The sequence below is a fragment of the Haemorhous mexicanus genome, chromosome 1 (assembly GCF_027477595.1).
Source record: "Haemorhous mexicanus isolate bHaeMex1 chromosome 1, bHaeMex1.pri, whole genome shotgun sequence".
Taxonomy (NCBI): domain Eukaryota; kingdom Metazoa; phylum Chordata; class Aves; order Passeriformes; family Fringillidae; genus Haemorhous; species Haemorhous mexicanus.
The window spans coordinates 2,788,198-2,811,778 of NC_082341.1; the positions used below are offsets into that span (position 1 = coordinate 2,788,198).

Here is a 23,581-nt window from a genome sequence, read left to right on the forward strand (position 1 = left end):
ACAGCTTCAGAGGCACAGGTCCCCCTACAGATAACGACAGTGGCAAAGACTACATCCAAAGGCTGAGGGAAAACCATCTCTTCTTCCATTATCTTCCCAATATCCATGCTGATATTGCTGGTGACGTTCCCCCTGCTCCATTTTAAATTAATAAAGGCACTGGGTGCTTTTGGATGTGCTCCTTGGTTTCTCCTCTGCCAACAGAGATCAGAGAGCCCCTGATCAAGAGTTCACAGCAACCTGATGGAGCCAGTAGGACCAGGTGCTCAGTCCTTACCCCAGGGCTGTAAGCACTGAATTCCTTCTTCCATCCACCCATCACCCTTGCCTGAAAAGCTCTTTTTTTGTTGGCCCCACAGCAGCCAAGTTGTCTCACACACACACGCACACACCTCCCACCAAACCCGACACAGAGCCTGTACATGTGAAGCAGTGGCAGCAGTCAGTATTCCACAGGATTCCTCATCCTCCCCATCTCTGACTGCTCACATAGTTGCCTGGAGAAAACCCTTTTAAATGAAGAGTATAAAAAAAAAAAAAAAAAAAAAAAAGGAGGGGAAGAAAAAGATAAAGCAAAATTAAGGTAACAAAAGAAAGTGGTGGAGCTTTCAGGTTTCTTTTATAAAAGACAAATAGTTTATTGATTCAGTCCTTCCACTTGCAACCTCTTTGGTAACAGTCATAACACTTCCAGACTGGGAGAACGCAGTGGAAAGGCCCAGTTCTGACCTCTCACCAGTTTCAGAGCTCAGCGAGCCCCAACGTGCCTTGGTGAGAGGCCAAAAGCAGATTTCAAAGCATGGCCAAGGACCTGGCCTCGAGGGACAACCCAAACCAGCCTCCCTACCGTGACTTGTTGCGCTCATGGGCAGCACAGAGCAGCCCCAGCACCCCCAGGCAGAAGATGGCTTGGAATGGGGATGTTTGACTGGGAGTTGTGCCCTGGGAGGTGGCTTTGATGAACCTCTTGGGACCTCCTGGACATTGGGCAACAGGACCATCGACGAGGCAAGACTCGCCCGTTCCTGCGGTAGACAATGACTTGCCTCAGCTGGCCCCACGGGGATGGACTAATCCAACCATCTCAGCCTCCCCCTCCTCACACCATCCCAAAGAGAGTAACTGCTGTACTTGGAGTTAAAGATAAACATATATTGATTACACATGGTCATAAAAAAAAAGGTAATAATAATAATAATAATAATAATACATTTCCTAGAACATTACTTAAGACGCTTCCGAAAAGCATCCAAGCTTCCCCTCCCCTCCCCGCCTTCCCTTAATCTATACAGAATAAAGTGCTTCGTTTAGTTTGTTCACACTTGTAGAGCCACCAATACACTCTTAACTTGGCATTTTTGGGCAACTGATACTGAATGCCGTAAAATAATTCAGAGCCAAACACCAGGCATGAGAAACTAGTTTTGAGGCAAGTGCTTGGGGGTTTCATTCATTTCCTTCAAGTTCCATGCTACAGAGGTTGTTCTTATTCCTATTTTTTTTTCCTCTCCATTTTTTTTTTTTAATTATTATTTTCTTCCTTTGTAAGTCCAACCCAACTCCCGTCGCGGTTCCGTGTCTCTAGGCAGGGCTGCGTGTGGGGAAGCTCTGGCCGTCCGTGTGAACAAAGGGCGTCTGTCCATCTGTCCTTCCCTCCTGACTTCAGGCAAACCAAGAGTCACCTCAGAGGAGTTGTCTAGCAGCGGATGCTCGTCTCTATTGCACTGTCACAGCCATTCCCACCCATCTGTCCATCCATCCATCCGTCCATCCATCACCTTCCCACCGCGCCAGGGTTATGGCTGTGGTCCGAAGGGCCAGCCGTGCCTCGTGGATACGTGAGGCGAACTGGTCTGTGCTACCAGGCTCCTGGGATATATAAACCAAAAGTGACCCTCCCCCACATGATTCCCTCCCTCCCCAAAGTTCAAATGAAGGGTGGAAAAAAAAATTCCGACCCAGGTGGGTTTGGGGTTTGGGTGTGTGGGAAGAGCTGTCAGCTGAACGTCGCGCTAGGGCATATTCAGGAACTGCGTAATGGAAATCGAGCCCCTCTCCACCCTCGTGGTCTGTCAAAGAAGGGATGTGAGAGATTAAGGTGCAAGAGTTAAAAAAAAAAAACAAAAAGAATTTTAAAAAAAAATTTAAGTAAAACATAAAAAGCTTGAAAACAACGGACCCAACTCTCCCTGCCTGCTGCCCTGTCTAACCCCAAGGGGTGCAACAGTGCGGGCCGGGATGGGTCCGGGATGGACGAGGCACTGCGGGAGCGACTCGTCTGAGCTCTTAATACACAAACGAAAACCAGACATGGAGACACACTGGGGCTGAGCCAGGGTGTAGACAAAAGGGCTTGGAGGCCTTGTAGGACTCCTGGGAACTACCCAGGCCTTGGAGAGGGGAGGGAGCAGCAGGGATCTGGTTCTCCAAAGTGCTGTGTGCATGGTCACATCTCGACGTCTCCAAGTGGCTCTAGGAGCAGGCTCTCGAAGGGGATCGGACGTGGCTGGGATCAGTCACTGGGCTTTCCACTGGGCTTCCAGCCTCAAGGAAGTGCTCTCATCTCACAGAGATGTCCAAGGGGGGCAGGTCCTCACTGGGAGAGGATGAACTGGGACAGGAATAGGGAAAGCCACCTCCAGGTGAGTGGAATAAGGGAGCACAATGTTGGCGTGGATGTTTACGTGGGGGGAAGCCTATCAGTTGATGGGCTCCATCACAGAAGATCATAAAATAAGGTGAGCCCTCCTCAGGGCACAGCGCCCCCATCCTGTCTCAAGGCTGAACATGAGGGGAAAGAAGCACAAGGAAGCCCAAGGGAATGGGATCTGGGAGGCAGCAGAGGAGGAGACAGCATGGACCACTCCAGCACCTCCATGGGTTTCACTGAATGCTTCCTCAAAGCAAACATCTTCCAGTATAGGTCATGGTCCCCTCAGCCAGCCAATGGCCCCAAGAGCCCTCAACCCTCACAGATGTGTTTGAGGCTTTGCACCATCCCAACGAGCCCCAGGGTCATGGAGGGGGCAGCAGAGAACCCTTTGGAACCCACCTGAGAAGGTCAATGAGGTGAGGAGGCTCTGCCATAGCAACCTCCTCGTGCATGGAGCAGATGGAGATGAGGGAGAGCTCACTGGTACTGAGAGCCACGCTGGGGATCCACAGGATCCCAGCCACCACGAAGATGAAAAGGACTTTGTGGTTCCAAAATGGTAACATCAGTCAGCTTTCCCAAGATGCCGGACACCAGTGGGGCACCACTCAGCAGGAGGTGACACCAAACACCTCAAAGAGCACTCAGGAGAACAGCAGATGCTGCCTGGTCCTGTCCCCAACAGGCTCCTGCACGTCCCCAGTCAGCAAAGCCCCTGAGCATGTGTCTGAATCCTCCCATCTCTGCAGACACAGCCCCAGTGCTGCCCAAGTGCTTTGCTGATTTGGTCCAGAAGAGGAAGCACCAAGGCTTTTCACAGAGCCAGATGTGGCTCCCTGTCCCCAGCACTCTGCTGTCACCCAGCACAAGCTGCATATGAGAAGAGGCTCCTGCAGCCCACTCAGTGACCTCTGTCCTTCTTACCTACCAACACAGCTTCCACCACCTCCTCCAGGACCTGACCCACGCTGGCTTTAGAAGCACAGGATCAGCTGGAACACCCACCACCTCTTGCCAGCCCTTCTCTGCCCATGCTGGGTGCTCTCTGGCTCCACAGGGGACACTTCCCCAGGCAGGGACCACACAGCCATGGTTGGGACAATGCATGGCACCCTGGGGCAGAGCACAGCAGTGAGAGACCCTGCTGGGACCTCAGTGCCCAACAAAAAGGTGACAGCAAAGCCTTCCTCTTCTCCTCAGCCTGAAGCCAGCCATATTATTATTTGTAAGTGAAACCAAAGACCAGCTCGACTTCAACATCTTCAACAAGCACTAAGCAACACCACAGGGCATCACCAAAACAACCACAACCCTCACTGGTCCCCTCTGGTCCCCCCAAACCAGGACAGGGCAACGGATGCCAGCACCACAAGGAGAAGCGAAGCTTGGGAGAGCAAAGCAGGCACCAAACTGGAGATTGGGACACCATCATCCCCAGGCTGAACGTGGTCCTGCTTTAGCTCTGAACCTTGCAGTGGGACCGACCTGGAGCTCACCCATCCCTCAGGGCTTTGTTCAGATTGTTAAGGCACTATTCTGGGCCGATTCTGCTGAGAAACAGAAGCGTCCTGCTCCTCTGACCCAGGCTACCCTCCTGCCAGTCCCAAAGGTACCTGAGCTCTCCCAGGAACAGCTCCCCAGCTCCAGAGCATCCCCAGGAGCCCAGCTCCTGCTGGGATTAGCAGAAAGGGCACACCAGAACCCAGCTCCCTTAGGGCACCCTGGAACTGAACCAACAGCGAGTTGCAGATGCCCTGAGATGCAAGGTGGGTGTTTGTGCTTTTGCCTGTGGAGGAGGAAAACCTGCTGTAGGGAAGGAAGACGTGTCGAGGGCCGCTAACGAGGGCATGCTCATGGCTTTCCAATGGGGACACCTGCTCGCTCGCCACGGGCCACTGGGGCTGGCAGTGGCGGGCTCCCCTGGGGTGCCCACCTTCCAACCCCGTGGGTGAAGAGCCTGACTTGAAAGACCAGCTTTACAGTACAGGGATTCAAGCACCACTAACTAGGATTCGGCTTCGAATTATTGATGCACCGGCCAGCAAGCTCAAGCCCGGATATCCTGCTCCTCCCAGCCTCACCAGCATCCCAGCAGGAAGGTGATGCCAGCGTGTGGGAAGATGAAACTGAGAGTGACACCTTTTACCTACACCCTTACGGACGGACGGCGGTTTCCCCCCAACACCCACGTTCCTCAGGGGGAGGCTTCCTCCTGCTCCCCCTCTCTGCGGAGAATGACGGGTGAGAAAAAGGAATAAAAACCCAAAACAACCCCAAAACGAGGAGGAAGGGGGGGGTAGAGAGCAAGCAAAGCCTTGGCTCCCCGGGGGAAAGGCGTTCCCGAAGGGCAGAGCAGTCCGTGCAGGCGCATGGCCGGGGTGGGGGGGAGGGCACCTAATTGTTGTTTGAATTTATCCTCCCCGCGGGAAACAGGGGAGGGGGTGGTGGTAGGTGAGGAGGAGGAGGGAGGGTCTGTGGAAGAGGATGGAGCAGCGGCAGGGGCAGGGGGGAGACGCCGGGGCCGGGGGGCAGCGGAGCCGGGCTGGTGGCGGGTTGGGGGACGGCTGTGTCCGAAGCCAGGGGGTTGGTGACGCGGAAACATTTCTCCTTGTGGGCCTTGAGCATGTTGGAGAAGCGGAAGCGCTGGCCGCAGACGTCGCAGGGGTACGGCTTCTCCCCGGTGTGGGTCCGGCGGTGCCGCTTCATGTTGGGGCGGCTGGTGAAGCTCTTGCCGCAGATCTCACAGATGTAGGGCTTCTCCCCTGAGGGTGGGAGGAGAGGGGGAGAAGCTGCTGGTTAGGTTGGGTGTCAAGAGACTGGGGAGATTTGATGTCTCGAGATATTTTGGGGTGCATGCTTGTGCCTTGCCCTGGTGAGGCAGTGAACGGCTCCACATGCCAGCCCTAGAGCCTGTATCCCAGCCTGGCAGTGTCTGTCAGTCATGGCACACAGGGAGGCAATGCCCCATTCTCCCCTAATCCACCTCCTGAGGGCCAAATGACCAAAGTCCCACGGGGGAGAAAGGCCTTTGAGGACCAGGGGGTATTTAAAGCCAAACACCAGACCATCATGTTCATCTAGACCCTACCTTTTTCTTGGAAGTTCTGTGTGAACCCAGGAGTTGGGTGCCACCAACTACCTATATGTGTTACCTATATGTGCTTTTCCTGTATCTTTTCTGTCTTTCCCTCCTTCTTCTTCTTTTGATTCTCTCTCCTTAGAATATTTTGAGTAGCTCAACATCAAACGTGTTAAATGTTTGCTAAGTTGAATGGGCCAAGTTTAATGCTGTGAGAAGTGTTTTATGTTGGTTGAATGCTGTACTAAACCTTTTGCCAAAGTTCCCTGATTTTTCTCAAGTTTGCCAGCAAACCTTTGAGTTGTTCTGACTTCTTGAGAAGACCTTGTTGGTATTTCTCCTGTGTGCCCAGCTCAGAGATCACGAACCATTGTAAGCCCTTCCAAAAGACTCGTTGAATAAATTGACTGGGGCCTTACCAGTGCTTCCCAAAACCCCATCCTGCCACCCTCCCAAAGATGTTACCCCCCATGCCATCAGTCTTTCCAGGGAGAGCCTGACTGCAGGGGCCAGGCAAGGGGCGGGTCTCACCCGTGTGCGTCTTCATGTGCTCATCAAAGTACTGCTTCATGTTGAAGTCCTTGCCACACCACTGGCACATGAACTGCTTGTGGCCGATGTGGATGCTCATGTGGGAGCGCAGCTGGTACTTGTACTGGAAGCGCTCGTTGCAGTTCTGCAGGGGCGAGGAGTTGTTGATGAGCACCCAAAATATCCCCACATTCCCCTCAAATCACCGGCAGCAAGAAAATCTCGTTTTCTCCCCCCAAGAAACCCCCCCAAAACAGGCTTTTTGGGACATACCCAGCCAGGTTTGCAGGCTGGATGGGTGCAAAGTCCTGGCAATCTGTTGGGGACAGATCCCAGCATAGAACAAGTTTCATCACAAAGTTGGTGGGACTCTCAAACCAGGAGGTGATGCAAAGTTTGGAAAAGCGTGGGATCATCCCTACAGCTGCACTGCCACACAGCGCAGTGGGAGCCCCAGGGAGTGGAAGATCTCTCCCCAGTTCAGTGTTTCTGCCTTACCTCACATTTGAAAGGCTTTTCCCCGGAGTGCTGGAGCGAGTGGACCTTGAGGGACATGCTGCGCTTGAAGGACTTCCCACAGGTCTCACAGGTGAAGGGCATGTCCTTGGTGTGTGCTGGTGGGGACAGGGGCAGGTCAGCAGCCTCCACACACCTCCACCATCCACCTCCCCACACCCCAGCTCTGGCTCCCAGTGCCCAACCCCAGCAAACTCAAAGCACTTCTGGAATGTAAATGGCAGCAATGGTTCAAGCATTTCCCTTCCAAACCCCCATTCTTTTGGATCTCTTTGGTGGCTCCAGGCCCAGGGACCCAACCACTGTTGTCACATGGAAGTTGCTTTTCAAAGCCCAGCACTGGTGTGGTCTGATCCTTTTACACTTCAAACCTTCCTCTGATCACTTCTGATCAATAAAATAAATGAGATTTCCCAGCACGACGTCCAAACCCAGCACTGAGCAGACATTGGTTCAGCATTGAGTATCAAGCCAAATTTCAAGATGGAGACGTGAGAAAGCTCACCCAAGAGTAAGCCAACATGACAGCAACAGAAAACACCTTTCATTGCCAAACTGATGGACCAGCACCCCCAGCAAGGTCTCCCCGTGGTGCCTCCCACACTCACCAACCATGTGTTTGCGCACGTGGGCCATGGTGTAGAACTTCTTCTCGCAGATCTCGCAGGAGAACTTCTTCTCTGCATAGCCATGGACGATCTTGTTGTGCTCGTGGAGAGACCAGAGCTTCTTGAACCCCTTCCCACACGTCACACACTGCAAGGACACAGGAGACAGTCAGGGAAGCAACTTCATCCATGGAAAAGGAACGTTGTGGTGAAAGCTACAGCTGATATCAAAAATCGTAACTACCAGCAAGTCTGATATAGACCTTGTCACTTCAAAACCCCCAAATTTCATATTTCTATCCATGGGATGAGCAAGGGGCAATGACCTTCCAGGGAAGGATGTGGAATCTTCATCAAGGGCTGTATCAGGATTTGGATAAGCAACAGCTCATGCCCTATTCCCCGCTGGGAATTTTATTCCTAAATGAAGATCTTACATAAAATATCCTCACCCTCCGTGCATTGGAAATTTGAAAAAAAATATGAAAAGAAGGAGAATCCCTATCCAGGGCAGTACAACTTCAGTCTTCAGCAGATATAATGGATACTTCATCACTGAATTAGTTTTTCAAGCAGATCTATGATTCCATGATATCCAAAAGGACCAAAATGGACCCAAACCACCAATCCATCAGCAGAAGAACAATGTGACACACAGTCTTCTTTAAAAAGTTAAGATAGAGAACTACTTCAGCTCCAACAAGTTCAATGTTCCTCTGGAAGCTCCCAGGAAAAGCTCCAGCTTCTGTGTGAAACCTCTTGGAGGCATGTGAGACCAGTTCAGTGGTCAGGGAAACACAGGAGAGAGATTTCCACCAAGGAAACCATGCCAGGAGCCAAGGGTTAACTCCTTCCTCTTTACCTTTCCATGGCTCACATTCCTCTTGGTCCTCAGGGATAAAACCATCCCTCCTCTCCTTGCAGATCTGATGAGAAAACTATTCATGCCTTGAAGGCATCTTGCAACAACGTGGCTGAATTGTACCAGTGAACCTGGGCAGGGATTCCTCCACTTCCCCTCCTTCCCAGAGCAACAGAGGCTCCTTGCTGGGCTTCAAAAAAATTCTGCTGTGATACCATTGAAAACACATCAGTATGCTGTGAAGTCACTGTATTTTTCTACACATATTTATATTTAGGTGCCCCAAAGGGAAAATTAGGGTCACAGAGCCATTCCCAAGCCTCATCATCTTCATCTTGCCATGCTCAAACACCAACATGAGCAGTCCTCCAAGTCCTGCTGTTCCCAAGTATGTATTTCCATGGATCAGAACAGCTTTATGCCTGTCTCAAGGGATATTTCAGTGCAAATTCAGGACTAGAGCCTGATATCAAAGACACATCAATATCCATTTTCTCCACTTAAAATGAAAGAGGCAGGGGAATTTCAAAATGAAAGGTAGAGGGAAAGCAGCAGAGGTAGAAAACCCCCAGGGCTGGGACCAAACACTCTGGAGGACTGAGCTCTGTGTCCTCACTTACTGCTGAAAACCATTGCTCAAAAAATAAGGAAGTAATGTCCAAACGAGGGGGAAAAATGAGGATATAAATTCTTGTAGGTTAAAAGGAAAACCATACTGAAGCTGGCAATAAAAAGAGTTTGAGGGACAGCTCAATAAAGCAAAGGTTGAGTCACTTTTCAAGTGGTAGAGGTAGGATGCACATTATGGAGATGGGGAACGAACACAGGGAGCAGGATGGTTCTTAAATCTTAAACCTTTATGGATGAAATTTGGGGACAAGACAGGGAAAGAAAGCAGCAGACCAAACTGAGAAAAGGTGGATAGTCCCTCCACGGGTCTGATTAAAACACAAGAAATAAAAACTGTTACAGGCAGAGTGCTGAAAAAAATTCCTTTTCCACCCAGACATAATTCCATGAGATGCTGATAAAGCTATTAAATATTATAAGAGCAAACTGATTGGATTTGGCTATTTGTAAAATTAAAAAATGCTTAATTAAGTGGGAGACAATGATCCCTTTTTCTGCAGAAGGAGGTCACTATACAGGCAGTTCTGGTTCATCCTATTCCAAAATGATTTGGAAAAGGGATAAAAAGGAGAGGGTAAAACAAAAAACAAGCAATGAGGTGACAGCCCCATGTTATCCACCTGGAAAGCAGAGGAAGCTGAATAAACATTCTGGTAAAACTCCTTTTTAACTTTTTTTGGTTAGGCCCTGAAATAGCCACCACCACACAGGTATTGGAGCCACACTCATCCATTCTGGGAAAAAGCATCCAAAAAAAGCAAGCTCAATGCTGTGAATTTGTCAGGAAGATGCACCAGTGACTGCTTCACCCATGAGCCAAAACTGTTCCTGCTTCTGCGCTCCCTGCTTGCCAAGATCTGCCTCATTCCCCATTTTAGTTGGGATGCCATCAGAGAAGGGCTCCAGTAGCACTTGGGTTGTGTTCCCTCCATCAAGGAGGGCTGTCAGATCATTCAAATTGCTGGTGGGAAAGGTGATGGGAGAAGCTCTCCATAAATGGGTATATTTGTAATTATTAGCAGCAGCATCCTGTAAAACAGCTCATCAGGAATTAGGAGATGGGAATTTGGAGGGATCTTCAGGAACACACGTTTGCTGCTCTGATTGGCTGCCTCCCTATCCCCCCAAAACTGCACTGATTTAACAAAGTCAATTTGCCAACACAGGATCTCATTAGCACAGGGGAAGACCACACCAAGCCCGAGCCATGCGTGGATGGCAAACGCATTCAGAAATTTGCTAATGCACACAAAAAAAGCACAAAAGGCAGATTAAAACCATTTTAACTCCTGTCAGCAAATCTTCAAATTAAGCTAAAATGGGTTCAGCCTGGATGGGAATGCTGGAGTGTGTCTCCATCAAGGGCTCGCAGTGTTTTATCCAGATTAACTGAATAAACTCAAAAGAAAAATTACTCCTCAAAAATTAACTCCGAGTTTCCACCCAGGCAGTCAAGGGGAAGCCACAGCCCTGTGGCACAAATCCTCTAATTCCAGGCCACTGTGGGACCCTCCTGAGTCTGAATTCATGTCATGGGTGAAGGAAGGTTCTCTCCCCATGGCCATGTGGTGCTGGTTTTGCATATAGAAGAAAAATCTCAAATCACAAATTCTCAAAATTCTCAAAATCTCCAATTAACAACCAAAACCACTGCACATGTGCCAACTGCAACATCAATATTATCTGAGCACGAGCCCATCCCATGGTGTAGCTGGATGGGCTGACCTCCGTGGTGCTTGGGATGCCCTTCCCTCAGTGGGATGTCCCACCGTGGTGGGATGCACCTCCTTTGGTGGGATGTCCCCACCTTGATGGCACATCCATCTCCTTTGGTGGGGTATTCCCCCCTTGGTGGGACATCCATCTCTAGCGGGACGCTCCACCTTGGGGCAAGGCATTTCCCCCTTGGTGGGACGTTCACCCCGGTGGGATCCGTGTCCTGGATGGACCCGTGCTCACCTGGATGTTCTTCTCACAGTCGGTCTGGTGGTGCAGCAGGAGCTCGCTCTCCAGCAGGAAGCGCTTCCCGCACTTGTCGCAGATCTGCATCCGGCTGTGCGTGACGTTCATGTGCTTCTCCAGGTACCAGCGGTTGTTGAAGATCCGGGGACACTTCTTGCACGGATAATGCTGCTTCTCCTCCAGCTTCACCTTCTGGCCCAAGCCATCTTGTTCTTTTTTCCTCTTCCTTCCCCTCTGGCCTTCTTCTTCCTCTTCCTCCTCCTCTTCCACCTTGGCCATCTCCTGGGACCTGGTTGCCATGGCAGGTTTAGTGGCTTTGGATGCCCGGCTGCCCCTGCGGGGCTGCCCGCTCTTTTCCCTTTTCATCTCTGAGGCATCTTCATCATCATCGTCCTCCTCTTCCGTTGTCTCCTCCAGATCTTCCTCCTCACTGCGCTCCTCTTCCTCATCCTCCCCCACCTCCGCATCCTCCTCCTCTTCCTCCTCCTCCTCCCCTTCCTCATTCTCCTCCTCCCCGTCCTCCTCCGTGTTGCGCCCATCCCCGTCCGGCCGCCCCATCACGGCCGCCTCGCTGGCTGCCGCCTTCCCCTCCGTGCCCTTGGAGACATTGAGGGTCTGGTTGTTGAGGTTCACCTCCACGATGATCTGCTCCCGGTTGTAGGAGCCCTGGCTGTCCAGGTCCTCCTCGGACTCCTCGCCCTCCATCTTACAGACAGCACCAGGACCTCCATCCTTCTCCTCCTTGTAGTACTGCTTGGCCGGGCCGGGGGGGAGCGTCCCGCTGCCCGTCCCATCCTCCACCCGCACCGAGAAGGGGTCGTTGCCCTCCCGGGCGTAGATTTTGGGGTGGGGGGCGTCCACCTCCTGCTTGATCTCGCAGTAGTAGGGTGGGGGTCCGGCGCAGCCCTCGGCGGGCAGGGCCATGTCGGTGGCCAGGCTGAGCGAGCGCGTGTCCAGCAGGTCCTGGCAGGAGGACGCGATGTTGTTCATCTGCAGCACGGCGGCCGCGTTCAGCACGTCCTGCACATTGCAAGAGTTGACGAGCAGCTTGGAGGTGTAGATGAAGTTGAGGATCTGCTGGAGGCCCTGCGAGGTGAGGGCCTCCAGAGAGAGCTCCACGCGCTGCAGCTGCTTGTTCTGGGTGAAGAGGGAGTGGAAGAACTGGCTGTAGGCTGCCAGGACCCCCTTGTGCGCCGGGAAGATGCTCTTGTGCTGCACCAGCACGATGTCCACGTCGCACAGGTCCGGCTGAAAGAGGCGCTGCTCGTTCAGTCTGTCCATCAAACACGTGAAGTGGAGGGCTACATCCTCCACCAGGGAGTACTCAGCCGAAGGGTAGTCAGTCGTTTTTTCGACTATCAGCTGTGGGGAGGAAAGAAATAAAATCATTCAGGGCTCTTTCTCCCCCCAAAAAACACCCTTCTGGCCATTCCATGCATCTCCAAATCGGAGATGTCACCTGAGAAGTTCTACTGCCAGCCCCAGCTTGGAGGTGCCAATCAAAACATTCTGTTACCTACCCCATCTTGGAGATACTAACCATGAAGTTCTACCACCGGCCCCAGCTGGCAGGTACCAACCAAAACACTCCATCACTAACCTCAGTTTGGAGATACCAGCCAAGAAACTCCATCACTAACCTCAGTTTGGAGATACCAGCCAAGAAACTCCATCACCAACCCCAGTTTGGAGATACCAACCAAAACACTCCATCACTAAACTCAGTTTGGAGATACCAACCAAAACACTCCATCACCAACCCCAGTTTGGAGATACCAACCAAAACACTCCATCACCAACACCAGTTTGGAGATACCAACCAAAACACTCCATCACCAACCCCAGTTTGGAGATACCAACCAAAACACTCCATCACCAACCCCAGTTTGGAGATACCGACCAAAACACTCCATCACCAACACCAGTTTGGAGATACCAACCAAAACACTCCATCACCAACACCAGTTTTGGAGATACCAACTAAAACACTCCATCACTAACCTCAGTTTGGAGATACCAGCCAAAGTGCTCCACCACCAGCTTCAGCTTTGGAAGACCAAGAAGCTCCACTACCATCCCCAGTTTTGGAACATCAAGCAGCTCCACCACCAGCTCAGCTTGAATACACCAACCAAGAAGCTCCATCACCTGCTTGAGTCCAGGAGACTCAACCAAGGAGGAGAAGGCCCAGTGAAAGGGCAGGTCAGGGCCACACCAGCACCCACTGATATCCCTTCAAGGCAGGTAGAAGGCACCATGGCCACCAAGGAGGTCCAAAGGCAGGCTCAGGTGTCCACACTCACTCAGAGATGTCACACAGGAGAGGGGATGCCTTGACCTCTTCAACCAGATGGAGATCCAGGTGGGTATTTGGCCCAGGCAGGAAGCCAATTTTAGGCACCTGCTGAGATGGAACCCCCTAAATAAAAGGAAATTAGGATTTTATAGCTCCCTGCTTCTGCAGATAATAACACAAAGCCCAATATCCTCTGATATTCCTGAATTATGCTGCGTGCTCTCGCTCATGACAGCAGCTCACTCACAGCTGGATTCATGGGCATGATTTATGCACTTTTTAATGCTCATTTTCCAGTGCCTGGGGAAAGGCACTACCTGGAAAAATTCAAATTAGGGAGCAGCACCCCCAGGCTGGGGAATGCTGTGCTGCCAACCCTCCCCAGGCTGAGTTCTCTGGGTATTTAATCCAACTCCCACATATTTCACATGGTCCAGACCATCCCTGGTGTTCACACCCTCTCCTGGTCATAGCTGAGCCCCAGGATGAATCTGCCTGCTCCATCCCAATCCAAGGGATATCCCACGCCCTAAATCCTGCGTCCTGCATGAAAAGAAGGTGGGATACACCCAGACCCCATAACAGCCTCTTTCCTGACCTTTGTAGGATGTGACCAAGGACATGGTGCAGAACAGTGGCAGAGAGGGAGGGTTCAACCTGCCAGGTTTATCCTGCACCTCCTGCTCCAAAAACAGATTTTCAACTCCCATTTTTTCTGGAACAAATGGCAGCTCTTGATCAACACACAAATTCCAGCAAGACATGTTCTGTTTATCTTTTTTTTTTTTTTTTTTCTGGTGAGCCAAAGGCAAAAGGACACACAGACAGAAATGTTTAAATAATAAAAAAGAGTGTTTTCTTCTCTGTTTTCCCAACAAGCAAAAAAACTTCTTCCCCCTCCCTGCCAAATTTTTTCATTTTCATTGGATTTCTGCTCCAAAACCAACCCGTCCAACCAATAGGGATCTCAGTTTTGCATGGTCCTGACAGCCCTGGAGAATCCCAGCAAGTGCTGGCACCCAGGGAAAACATTGAAAAACCAGTTCTGCTCCAAATTCTTGGCTCTGAAGCTTGCAGCAGGGCAAAGAGGTAGGAAAAGGGTTGGGTGCTTATACAGTCTTATATAATTTTTATAATTGATATATATTTAATATTTTCAATATTTTATGCATTCATGCTTATATGTAGTTAAACTACTTATATATAAAAATAGATAAATATATAAACACATGAACATTCTTTATATATGTACTTGTTACAAAATGCTGCATCCCAGCTGGAACATCCATCCACCTCACCATTTCCCGAGCCTCTCGCGACTGCCAAGAACATTTCGATGAGATCTTGGATGGTTCAGCCCCCCAAGACACGTAGAAAATAATTAAGGATCTAATAAATATCAAAAAACTGAAGAGACAGCAGGAATTCAGCAGAGCAGCTTGCTGTTTGCCAGGTTCTCTTTTGAAAAAATAAAACCTAAATCCATTTTTTCCTCCTGGGATCCATCTCATTTAGGACACCCCAAGCTTGGCACAGGCGCAGCCGCGAAGGAATAGGTGCAAAACAGGGGGAAACGGGTCTGTGGGGCGGCATGGCCCAGCCTGGAAAACAAAAGGCGGCTTTTTTTTGCCCTCCGGACGGAGGATTTTTGGCAGAGGGGGCTGATCCCTCACCCAGCGGCGCTCCTTGCCAGGCGGCTCTAATCAGTCCCAGCAGCGGCGAGGACAATGCGTGTCTTGGCCGCGTCCCGCCGGTGACTTCAGCCCGGGCTTGTCAGCGGGAGCCTTTTGCTCTTTATTGCTCTCAGATGCTTTTCGTGAGCTTGCCCCGAGCCAGAGCCCCGGCCGAGACGAGAGGCGCCTGCCGGGGTGAGATCCCCAAAAAGACCCCGACTTGCCCCAAAATGCCCCTCCGGCAGCTGCCGTCCCTGCGGCTCCGGCGGAGCGGAGCAGCCTGACTAATGGGGATTAATGGCAGGGTTAAATCCAGGGCTCTTCCTCTGGGAAAACGCAAATATTTGAAATATAGATCCCTTTTAATATTTCTTATATTAAAAGTACATATTCAAAAAAAAAAAAAAAAAGAAAAAAAAAAAAGGAGACGAAGAAGAAGAATCACGAGTTTTGCTCTTTTCCACCACCGCCACCCTGTGATGTGGCTCTGTCCAGGGCCAGGAGCAGGTCACCCATCCCATCTCCATCCCCTGCTGCACACCTGGGCAGCTCACCGGATGCACTAAACCACGGTGAACCCGAAAACTGCGGGGTCCCCCAGACACTGCCAACCTCGAAGCAAGGTTCTGGCATCATCAGCGCAGAAAAACACCCCGAAAAAATATTAGAAAGCAGCGTGGCCGTGAGTCTGCACCCCGAGGGGCCGGGGGCGCCTCCAGCCAGCCCTCCCCGCCCTGGCGCTGCCCTCCAGCTCTATTTTAAGGGTTTTCACGTGGTGCTGCCAAAGTCCCATCCCAAAACAGCCTGTGGGGCAAGAGGACGGCCAGAGGATGGGGAGGATGCTCGGGGAGAGGGATGGGGGTTGGATGAGCCCCGAAGGCAGGGGATGGAAGGAAAGGAGGAGTGAGGAATGGTGGTGGAGGGAGATGCTGGTGTTCACTGGGGCAGGGCAGCCTCTCTCCAGCCAAACCACCAAAAATCCCACCACAGGAGGGGGAGCCCAAGCTCCATTCCCACCCACACCCTGCCACGTGCCTCAGTTTTCCTAAACAGCACCACCAACACCTGCCCACCTGCCCTGAAAGGGGTTTGCTGCTGGATTTAAATCGATGTACCATGACAAAAAGCACTTTCTCTAAGCAGCATTGAGAATGAGATCCCTAAACGTTCCTACAGCCCTAAACCTCCCCAAAGGACCAGAAGGTTGGGCCACTCTGGATATATTTAAATACTCAAATCCTCAGTCCCCCAGAAGATCATCTCTGACCTTCACCAGCCTCTTCTTTATTTAATTAATTATTTGTTCATTTCTAGCGCCCTCATCACCACAGCATCAAGGACCATGAGTAATCCTTTCCCACATAAGCACAAGGACAGGGGGTTTTAGGGCATAAAATTCACATTTAAGTGGTGACAAGACCAGCTGCCTGTGGACCACTTTCCATTCAGCACAGAGTTTGGGGATTTCTTTAAATTTTTCACCCTCAAGATGTACCAAAAAAAAAAAAAAAAAAAAAAAAAACAAACCAGAAGCAATCTGCTTTTCTGTATCATTTCCAACCACCAAAGCATTCATAGTTGACCTTCAGTATTAAATTGCATTAAAGAAAAGTGCTTTAATAAGGAGCTAAATACAATGTCAGCACTTGCTCCTCAAAAAAAAAGAAGTCCCCCATGCTCTCTTCTCAATTTGGACATTGCTGCACTTCAGAACAAAAGAGCTGGGCTGGAACTATTTAATGTCAGAACTTGCCTTTTGCTGAAGAAAGAAATAACGTTAAACCCCCATTTTTACAGATTAAAAATCTGTTAAAATTTCAGACGACACAAAGGGGCATCCTCACAAACCCCAAACACTCGCGCTTTCGGTTTTAACCCCCACCCTCCAACAACCTGCCCTCTGCCTTCCAAACCCTTCAGCCTTTTCTCTCTACTTCTGAGGCCATTAGAAGATTTTTTTTCAAAATTATGTGTTTTTCCCACAGCTCCCCAAATTAAGATACACTGGCCCAGCACGAGCAGCACTGCCCGGACCGTGCACATCCCAACCACCCATTCCTGGGGCACAGCAGCAGGAGGAATAATAATAATAACAATCCCAAAGCTCCTGTCCCTCTCCTGTCACCAGACCCTGGCATGAAACCTTCAGCCTTCTCTCCCTAGTTCTGAGGCCATTAGAAGATTTTTTTTCGAAATTACATGTTTTCCCACAGCTCCCCAAACCAGGATACACCAGCCCAGAACGAGCAGCCCTATCTGGACCATGCACATCCCAACCACCCATTCCTGGGGCACGGTGGCAGGAGGAATAAACCACATCCCAAAGCTCCTGTCCCTCTCCTGTCACCAGGCCCTGGCATGAAACCTTCAGCCTTCTCTCCCTAGTTCTGAGGCCATTAGAAGATTTTTTTTCGAAATTATGTGTTTATCCACAGCCCCCCAAACCAGGATACACCAGCCCAGGACGAGCAGCCCTGCCTGGACCGAGCACATCCCATTGTCCAACCACCCATTCCTGGAGCAGAGCCGTGCCTGGGGAGCTGGCAGAGGGATAAACCACATCCCAAAGCTCCTGTCCCTCTCCTGTCGCCTACCTTCACCGCTCTGCTGTCCCCTCCCTCCCCGGGGAGCTCTCCGTGGGTGCTCTCGGCACGGGACCGCGCTGGGGGTGGGGTCTGCTCGCTCCTCCGACGGGTGTTTTTATTTAATTAGAGAGGGTTGTCCGGAAAAACAAGCAGGAAGGGAAAACAATAGCCCGGCCACAGCCCCGCCTGGCGAGGCGCCGGCCGGCACGGCCCCGAGCGCCCGCCGCCGGCATCCTGCCGGCCGGGATGTGCCCGTCCCGCTCCGCAGGCCCGAGGGATGCTGCTGACACCATCCCGAACGGTGATTTTTATTTCTGTGTTGCCTAAAAGGCTTAAGGGTGCCCAAAGCAGAGCCAAGATGAGTAGGTGAGGGGAAGGGGCTCAGCGATGCTCCCTGAGCCTGGTTCATCCCGGGCCACCCCAAAAAACATCTCCCAGCCTCTGCTGGGTGAAGAAGAGCATCAATCCAGCTGTGGGGCAGTCAGATGCTTCACAGGCTTTTTTTTCTCCCCCTCCCTTTTGGTTGTTCCTAATTTTTTATTAATGATATCCAGCATTTACAGGCTTTGGCTGAAGGATGCTTTTCCCAGGGAGTCGGTAGCAGCACCAGGCCCAACAGTGCAATAGAACAGGGACTGCTCCTTCCCCCTCCCCTGTCTCTCTGCAGCCAAGAGGACACCTTTGCAAAGGGGAAAAGGTTCATTTGGGGTTTTTTTGGAAGCGCCATGGCCACCAGCACCGTGGGGAGGGGAGCAGGATGAGCTGGGATGAGCAACACAAAACTTCACCCGCTGGGAGCAGGCACTGCATTCCCAACTGCACAGCCCCACAGCCCACAGAGGGTTAATGGCTTTGTGCCTTTTTTTTTTATCTCATATTTTTAAAAATTTTTAAACTCAATCAGCTGCTCTGGGTGCTTTTCTCCTTTCCTTTTCCACACAGAGCTGGAAAGCCACTGTGACATTTCCAAGGATGGATGGGTCAACCCCACTGTCACACGCCATCCCCAAATCATCCCAGTGAGGTGATGCTGCTCCTGGGGGATGCCACCACCATGATGGCATGGAGGACACTGTCCCTCTGTTCCACCAGGGTGACAGTGAGGGCAGTGCCAAGCCCTGGGAGCCCATCCCAACACGTGGGAACTGAGCACCATCCCCTGCTCAGGCACAGCCTGTGCTGCAAAAATACAGAGGCTTCAGCAACACCACATTATTTTCATCCCAGGACAAATCCCAATCCCTCCAGGAGAGCAGAGGCACCAAAACCTGGATGGAAGCACCTTTCTGAGTGTCCCTGTCCCCTCAGTCAGGGCTGAAGGAGGTGTGGCTCAGTCAGACCCAGCAAAAGCTCTGCAGGTGATTCCAGAGCCGGGCAAAGCCAGGTCTGGAGTTAAATCCTGAAGGGATAGTGGGGGATTCCAGCAGAGCTGACATGGCCCTGGCAAACTCTGAGGGCAGACAGGACAGCCAGGCCATGAGGCACCACCAGTGCCTGGCACAGCCAGTGGCACCCAGCTGGTGGAGATGTCCCCAAGTCACCAAGTGGGCACTGGGATGGGATGGGATGGGATGGGATGGGATGGGATGGGATGGGATGGGATGGGATGGGATGGGATGGGATGGGATGGGATGGGATGGGATGGGATGGGATGGGATGCTGCCTTCCAACTGTGGGATGCAGGAGCACCCACAGAGTCACTGCTGGGGTGGAAGAGCCCAGGGCACAGGCACACACACACATGCAAAGCCACCGTCCCCCTCCCTCTCCTGCCCGAGAAAAACAAGCAGAGGGAAGGAGAGGGAGGAAACGAGGACAAAACCCAAGGCTGACCTCCCCAGCTGGGTTGTCAGCCAAGAGGCTGCGCCAGGGGCCAGCTCCAGACCACTGCCCTGCCCAGGGGGGACATTCCCCCAGAGAGCCCAGGGATGTCCCCACTGCCACTGAGGGAGGGTGTGGATGCAACAGGACAGGCGGTGCTCAGAGCCCCCCACAGCTGACAGGAACCCCAGGAACCCCAAATTCAGTGCTGGGAGCAGGGATGGGGGCAGCAGGGATGGGTGCAGGAACGAGGATGGATGGGTGCAGGAGCAGGGATGGGTGGGTGCAGCAGGGCAGCCACCATGTCACTTGTGCAGAGCCCAAAGGCATCGTAACCCCAAGGCACCCCACTGCCATGTGCAGCCAGGGATGCAGGAAGGGGCTGGGATCCCCAGCAGGATGGATGGAGGGATGGATGGATGGATGGATGGATGGATGGATGGATGGATGGATGGATGGGGGGGATGGATGGAGGGATGGATGGATGGGGGGATGGATGGATGGGGGGATGGATGGATGGGGGGATGGATGGATGGGGGGATGGAGGGATGGAGGGATGGATGGATGGAGGGATGGATGGAGGGATGGATGGATGGATGGATGGATGGATGGATGGATGGATGGATGGATGGATGGAGCCTCCTCCCAAGCACTGCTGAATGAGGTTTCCAGCATCCCCTGCCTGGTACCACAGTTCCCATCCCTTGGGCAGCCACCACGACCTTCCAGGAGGAACAGCAGCGTGGTGGGATGTGACACCTGCAGGTTTTGTCCACACTCAGCCCTCAGTAAAGCCCAAAACCACAGCATTTCCTAACCCAGCCACAAACTTGCCAGAGAGATCCAAGATTCCACCTGTCCCAGCATGCTGGGCAGGACTTTCCATCCCAGAGCATTTCTCCAGACCCTGGCTCTGACCCCAGGGATGGTCCCCACCTCCAGATCCATCCTAACCCAGCCTTGACCAGGGCTCTTTGGGAAGCACCAGCCAAGCTCCTCTAATCCAGCCATGGAATGGTTTGGGCTGGATGGGACCCTAAAGATTATCTTGTTCCAACTTCCCTGCCATGGGCCATCTTCCTTCAGATCCAGTTGCCCAGATCAAGGATCTGGATGCACCAGATCCTTCCTGCCCAACACTTCTAACATTTTTATGAACATTTATTTTTATCCTTATTTTTATCACCATTTTTCCTGTAGCTCGGGGAGCAGAGCTTTAACTCAGACAGGGTGTCAGCAGCCCTGGCTCCAGGCAAAAGATGTAATCATAAAAATAATAATAAAAGAAGACAGTTTGTTGTAATTAAGTCTTCCACCCATCACATCTGGGCCACCATGGCCAGTCTTTCCCCATACCCAAAGGCATCCCAGTTTTCACCATCAGGAGAGGTGGGTGAACACTGAGTTGGCTGCAGAGGGGACAGCAGCCCCAGAGGACACGGGGACAAGCCCTCAGGTGTGTCCCCATGCAGGAAACCCAACGGGGCCACCCCTGCCCTGCACAAACCACCCCAACAACACAACCCATTTCCCTTTGAAATAAGGGAAAATTAGGGGCAGGAGGCACAGAGCTCATCCTGCCCACCAACACCCATTCCTCCAGTTCTACAGGGCCATCCAGGATGCAAACCACACCGAGGAGCTAGACATCCACATCTCTGGGGCCAGGCAAATGTGGCAGCAAATTAAAAACTTCATCCCTTGCTCTTCCTGGAGAGTCACTTTGTCAGGGCCATCACCAGGTCCCCTCTATAAAGGCTTAAATGCAGCAGCGTGGGAGAGCCCTCAGTTTTCTCCTCCAGGAGGGAGCACAGGAAAATCAGCAATTCCCCCCAAAACCTTCAAAGACCCTCTGATGTTTTGACACATTCAGTTCATCCTCAAAAGGTTTGGGTTGTTTTCTTGGGGTTTTTTTTTCCCTCTTATTTTTCCACAAGCAGAAAAACCCGCATCTTAAAAACAACCAATATTCCATCAACTCTCGGGCAAGCGACCTCCCGTTTCTCCCTGTCTTTTCCAAAGGATCCATCTCCAAAGGCGGCAGCGGGTTATTTTTGTGGAGGGGGTGCCAATGTCTCCGCTCCAGACGCCAGAGACACGAGCACAGGGCCGTTTATCTCGCCTGCTGATAAGCGAGCGCTCCGTTAATTCCTGCCGGGGAGAACAAAGCTCCGCCGTCATCCCAAGCCCAGGTGGCAAAGGGGACCCTGCGGCCACCCCGGGAAAAGCCCCCGGAGCGGTGCTGAGCATCCTCAGGGAAACTCTGCAGCTGGAGGCAGAATGTTTGCACCCAGCGAGATTTCACCACAGATCCAGAGGAAAAAAAATTAAAAAAAAATTTAAAAAATAATAAATCCTTTCGTGTCTTTCCAAGGAGGAATTTTGCTTTGTAAAGCAAATCTTCCTCTGGTTCTTGCCCAGGCAGGGTGTGGAAGGAAGGTTGAATTCCCAACTTTTCCCCGTCTTCCTCGCTGGGGTGGGCTCTGGGTGTCTCCAGCTCCACCTCAGGGCTCGAAAGGCTCCCCAAAACACCCCGGGGTGTCCCCTGGTCCCTCAGCATCTCCTCTGGCAAGGGATGCAGGCGCAGGATCCAGCCGGGATTTCACAGGCCGAGTGAGACAGCCCAGCGCGAACCCAAACCCAATCCCGGCCACTTTAACCCCAGGATTAATTAACCCCCTCGCTCGGGGGGCGCCGAGCCCCATCCCACCATCCCATCCATCACCGTTCCCTTATTTTTCCAAGCTTGCACTTTCTTGCCCTTTCCAAAATTCCACTCGGACGCTTCCCGGGGCGGCAGGACGGGCACGGAGCCAGCGCTGGGGCAGCCACAACCCCGCACTTTTTGGGATGGGGGAGGCTCTGAGGCACCGGCAGCACATCCCAGGGGGATTTCCCGTGGATCTTCCCAGCTCAGGCCTGCCCTCCGCAACTCCATCTAAACCCCCCCCAAAAAAACTCCACCGGCCGATAAAATAGGTCACTGCCGCAGGCGAGAGCCCCAGCTCTGGTGTTGTTATTATTAATATTATTATCATTATTTTTTAAGAGCAGCGCTGGAAAATCCCTTTTTCAGAGGTGGAGGGGGGGATGCTGCGCCCTCCCTGCAGCCTCGCTCCTGCGGGATGTTAGGGAGCGCCCAAGACGCCCCCAGACCCGCCGGGAAAAGGGGGCCCACGACGGGAACCAGCCGTGGAGAGGGGGGGGGAAGGCGGGCAGGAATTGGCAGAAGGATGGAGTCATCCGGGGAATGGGAATGGCCGAGGAAGCGGCAGCTCGTGCGCCCCCCCCTCCAGCGGATCCTCCGGCCTGGGGGGCTCCAAAAGTGTGTGCGTGCCCCCAAATCCTCCCAGGGACCCCCGAGCCGGGCCGGGCTCCTCCCAAGGGAAGGCTCAGACCCCTCCTCACGGCCCTTCCGCACCCCCATCCCCCTCTAAAGCGCCCCAAAGCTGCTGCTGGGGGGGGGGGGGGGGGCGTTTTTAATGCCATTTCCACCAAACCCAGCCCGTCCTCGCCTTGCAGGAGCGGGGACCCCCATGCACCCCCCCCCAGCAAAGCAGCACCGGCTCCAAACCCGGCCGGGCTGCGCTTTTTGTACCCCCCAACCCCCCCCCAGAAAATATAAAAAAGAACCCAGGGCCCCCTCCCCTCTCCCCCCAGGCGTGGATGCAGCATCGCCCATGCAGCCTCCCCCCCTCCCGCATCCACCTCCGCCGCCCTGGCCGGGATTTGGGCAAGTTTCGAGGCCTTTGGGAAGTCGGCAAAGCCCCGGGAGAGCGAGGAAGCGACGGAGGAAGGAAGGGGAAGGGAGAGGGGGGAATAAAAGCGAGGAGAAAAGGGAGAAGGGGGGGCGGGTGGAGGGGGGGGGTTCAGGCTCTACCATTTTGATGCAAAGGTCTCCGCGCTGAGGAGTCCCGGTCCTCCTCCGCTGGCCTGGGGTTTGTGCTCTCCATGAAAAAAACAAGGAATTGGTGGGTTGGGTGGGTTGCTGGTTTGGTGGCTTTTTTTCCTTTTTTTTTTTTTTTTCCTTTTGGCCGCCTTATTTCTGTTTTTTTTTTCCTTTTTTTTCGCCTTTTGGTGGAGGAGGGGGGGGAAGGAAATCACCGCGCCAGCGCTGCTTGCATCCCCGTCCCTCTTTTCCTTTTTTCCCCTTATATTTCCCTTTTCATCATTTTCCTCTCCCCTTGCTCTATTTTTTTTTCCTCTTTTCCTTTCTTCTTCTTCTTTTTTTTTTTTTTTTTTCTAAATTTAATGTTTTCCTCCTCCTCCTCTTCACCTCATCCTGCCCATCGCCATGTTCGCCCCTTTTGGGAAGCCGGAGGAATGCGGAGCGGCGGCGGCTCCGGCTGCCAAGAGCCCCGGGGC

General features: G+C 52.4%; 1 protein-coding gene across 3 annotated transcripts; it reads right to left on the reverse strand.

The window, feature by feature from the left end:
• Positions 1 to 613: 613 nt before the first annotated feature.
• ZBTB47 (zinc finger and BTB domain containing 47) lies at positions 614 to 23,581 on the reverse strand. Of its 3 annotated transcripts, none has more exons than XM_059838436.1 (6): positions 23,097 to 23,581; positions 10,839 to 12,203; positions 7,388 to 7,535; positions 6,762 to 6,877; positions 6,264 to 6,408; positions 614 to 5,415 (listed from the first exon to the last, which is right to left on the reverse strand). In XM_059838436.1, exons 1-6 carry the CDS (start codon positions 23,097 to 23,099, stop codon positions 5,048 to 5,050), a joined length of 2,145 nt encoding a protein of 714 aa, XP_059694419.1. In that variant the 5' UTR covers positions 23,100 to 23,581; the 3' UTR covers positions 614 to 5,047. The 3 variants fall into 3 exon arrangements, with proteins under 3 accessions (XP_059694419.1, XP_059694429.1, XP_059694411.1); XM_059838446.1 differs by lacking the exon at positions 23,097 to 23,581 and adding an exon at positions 17,405 to 17,492; XM_059838428.1 differs by lacking the exon at positions 23,097 to 23,581 and adding an exon at positions 12,843 to 13,182.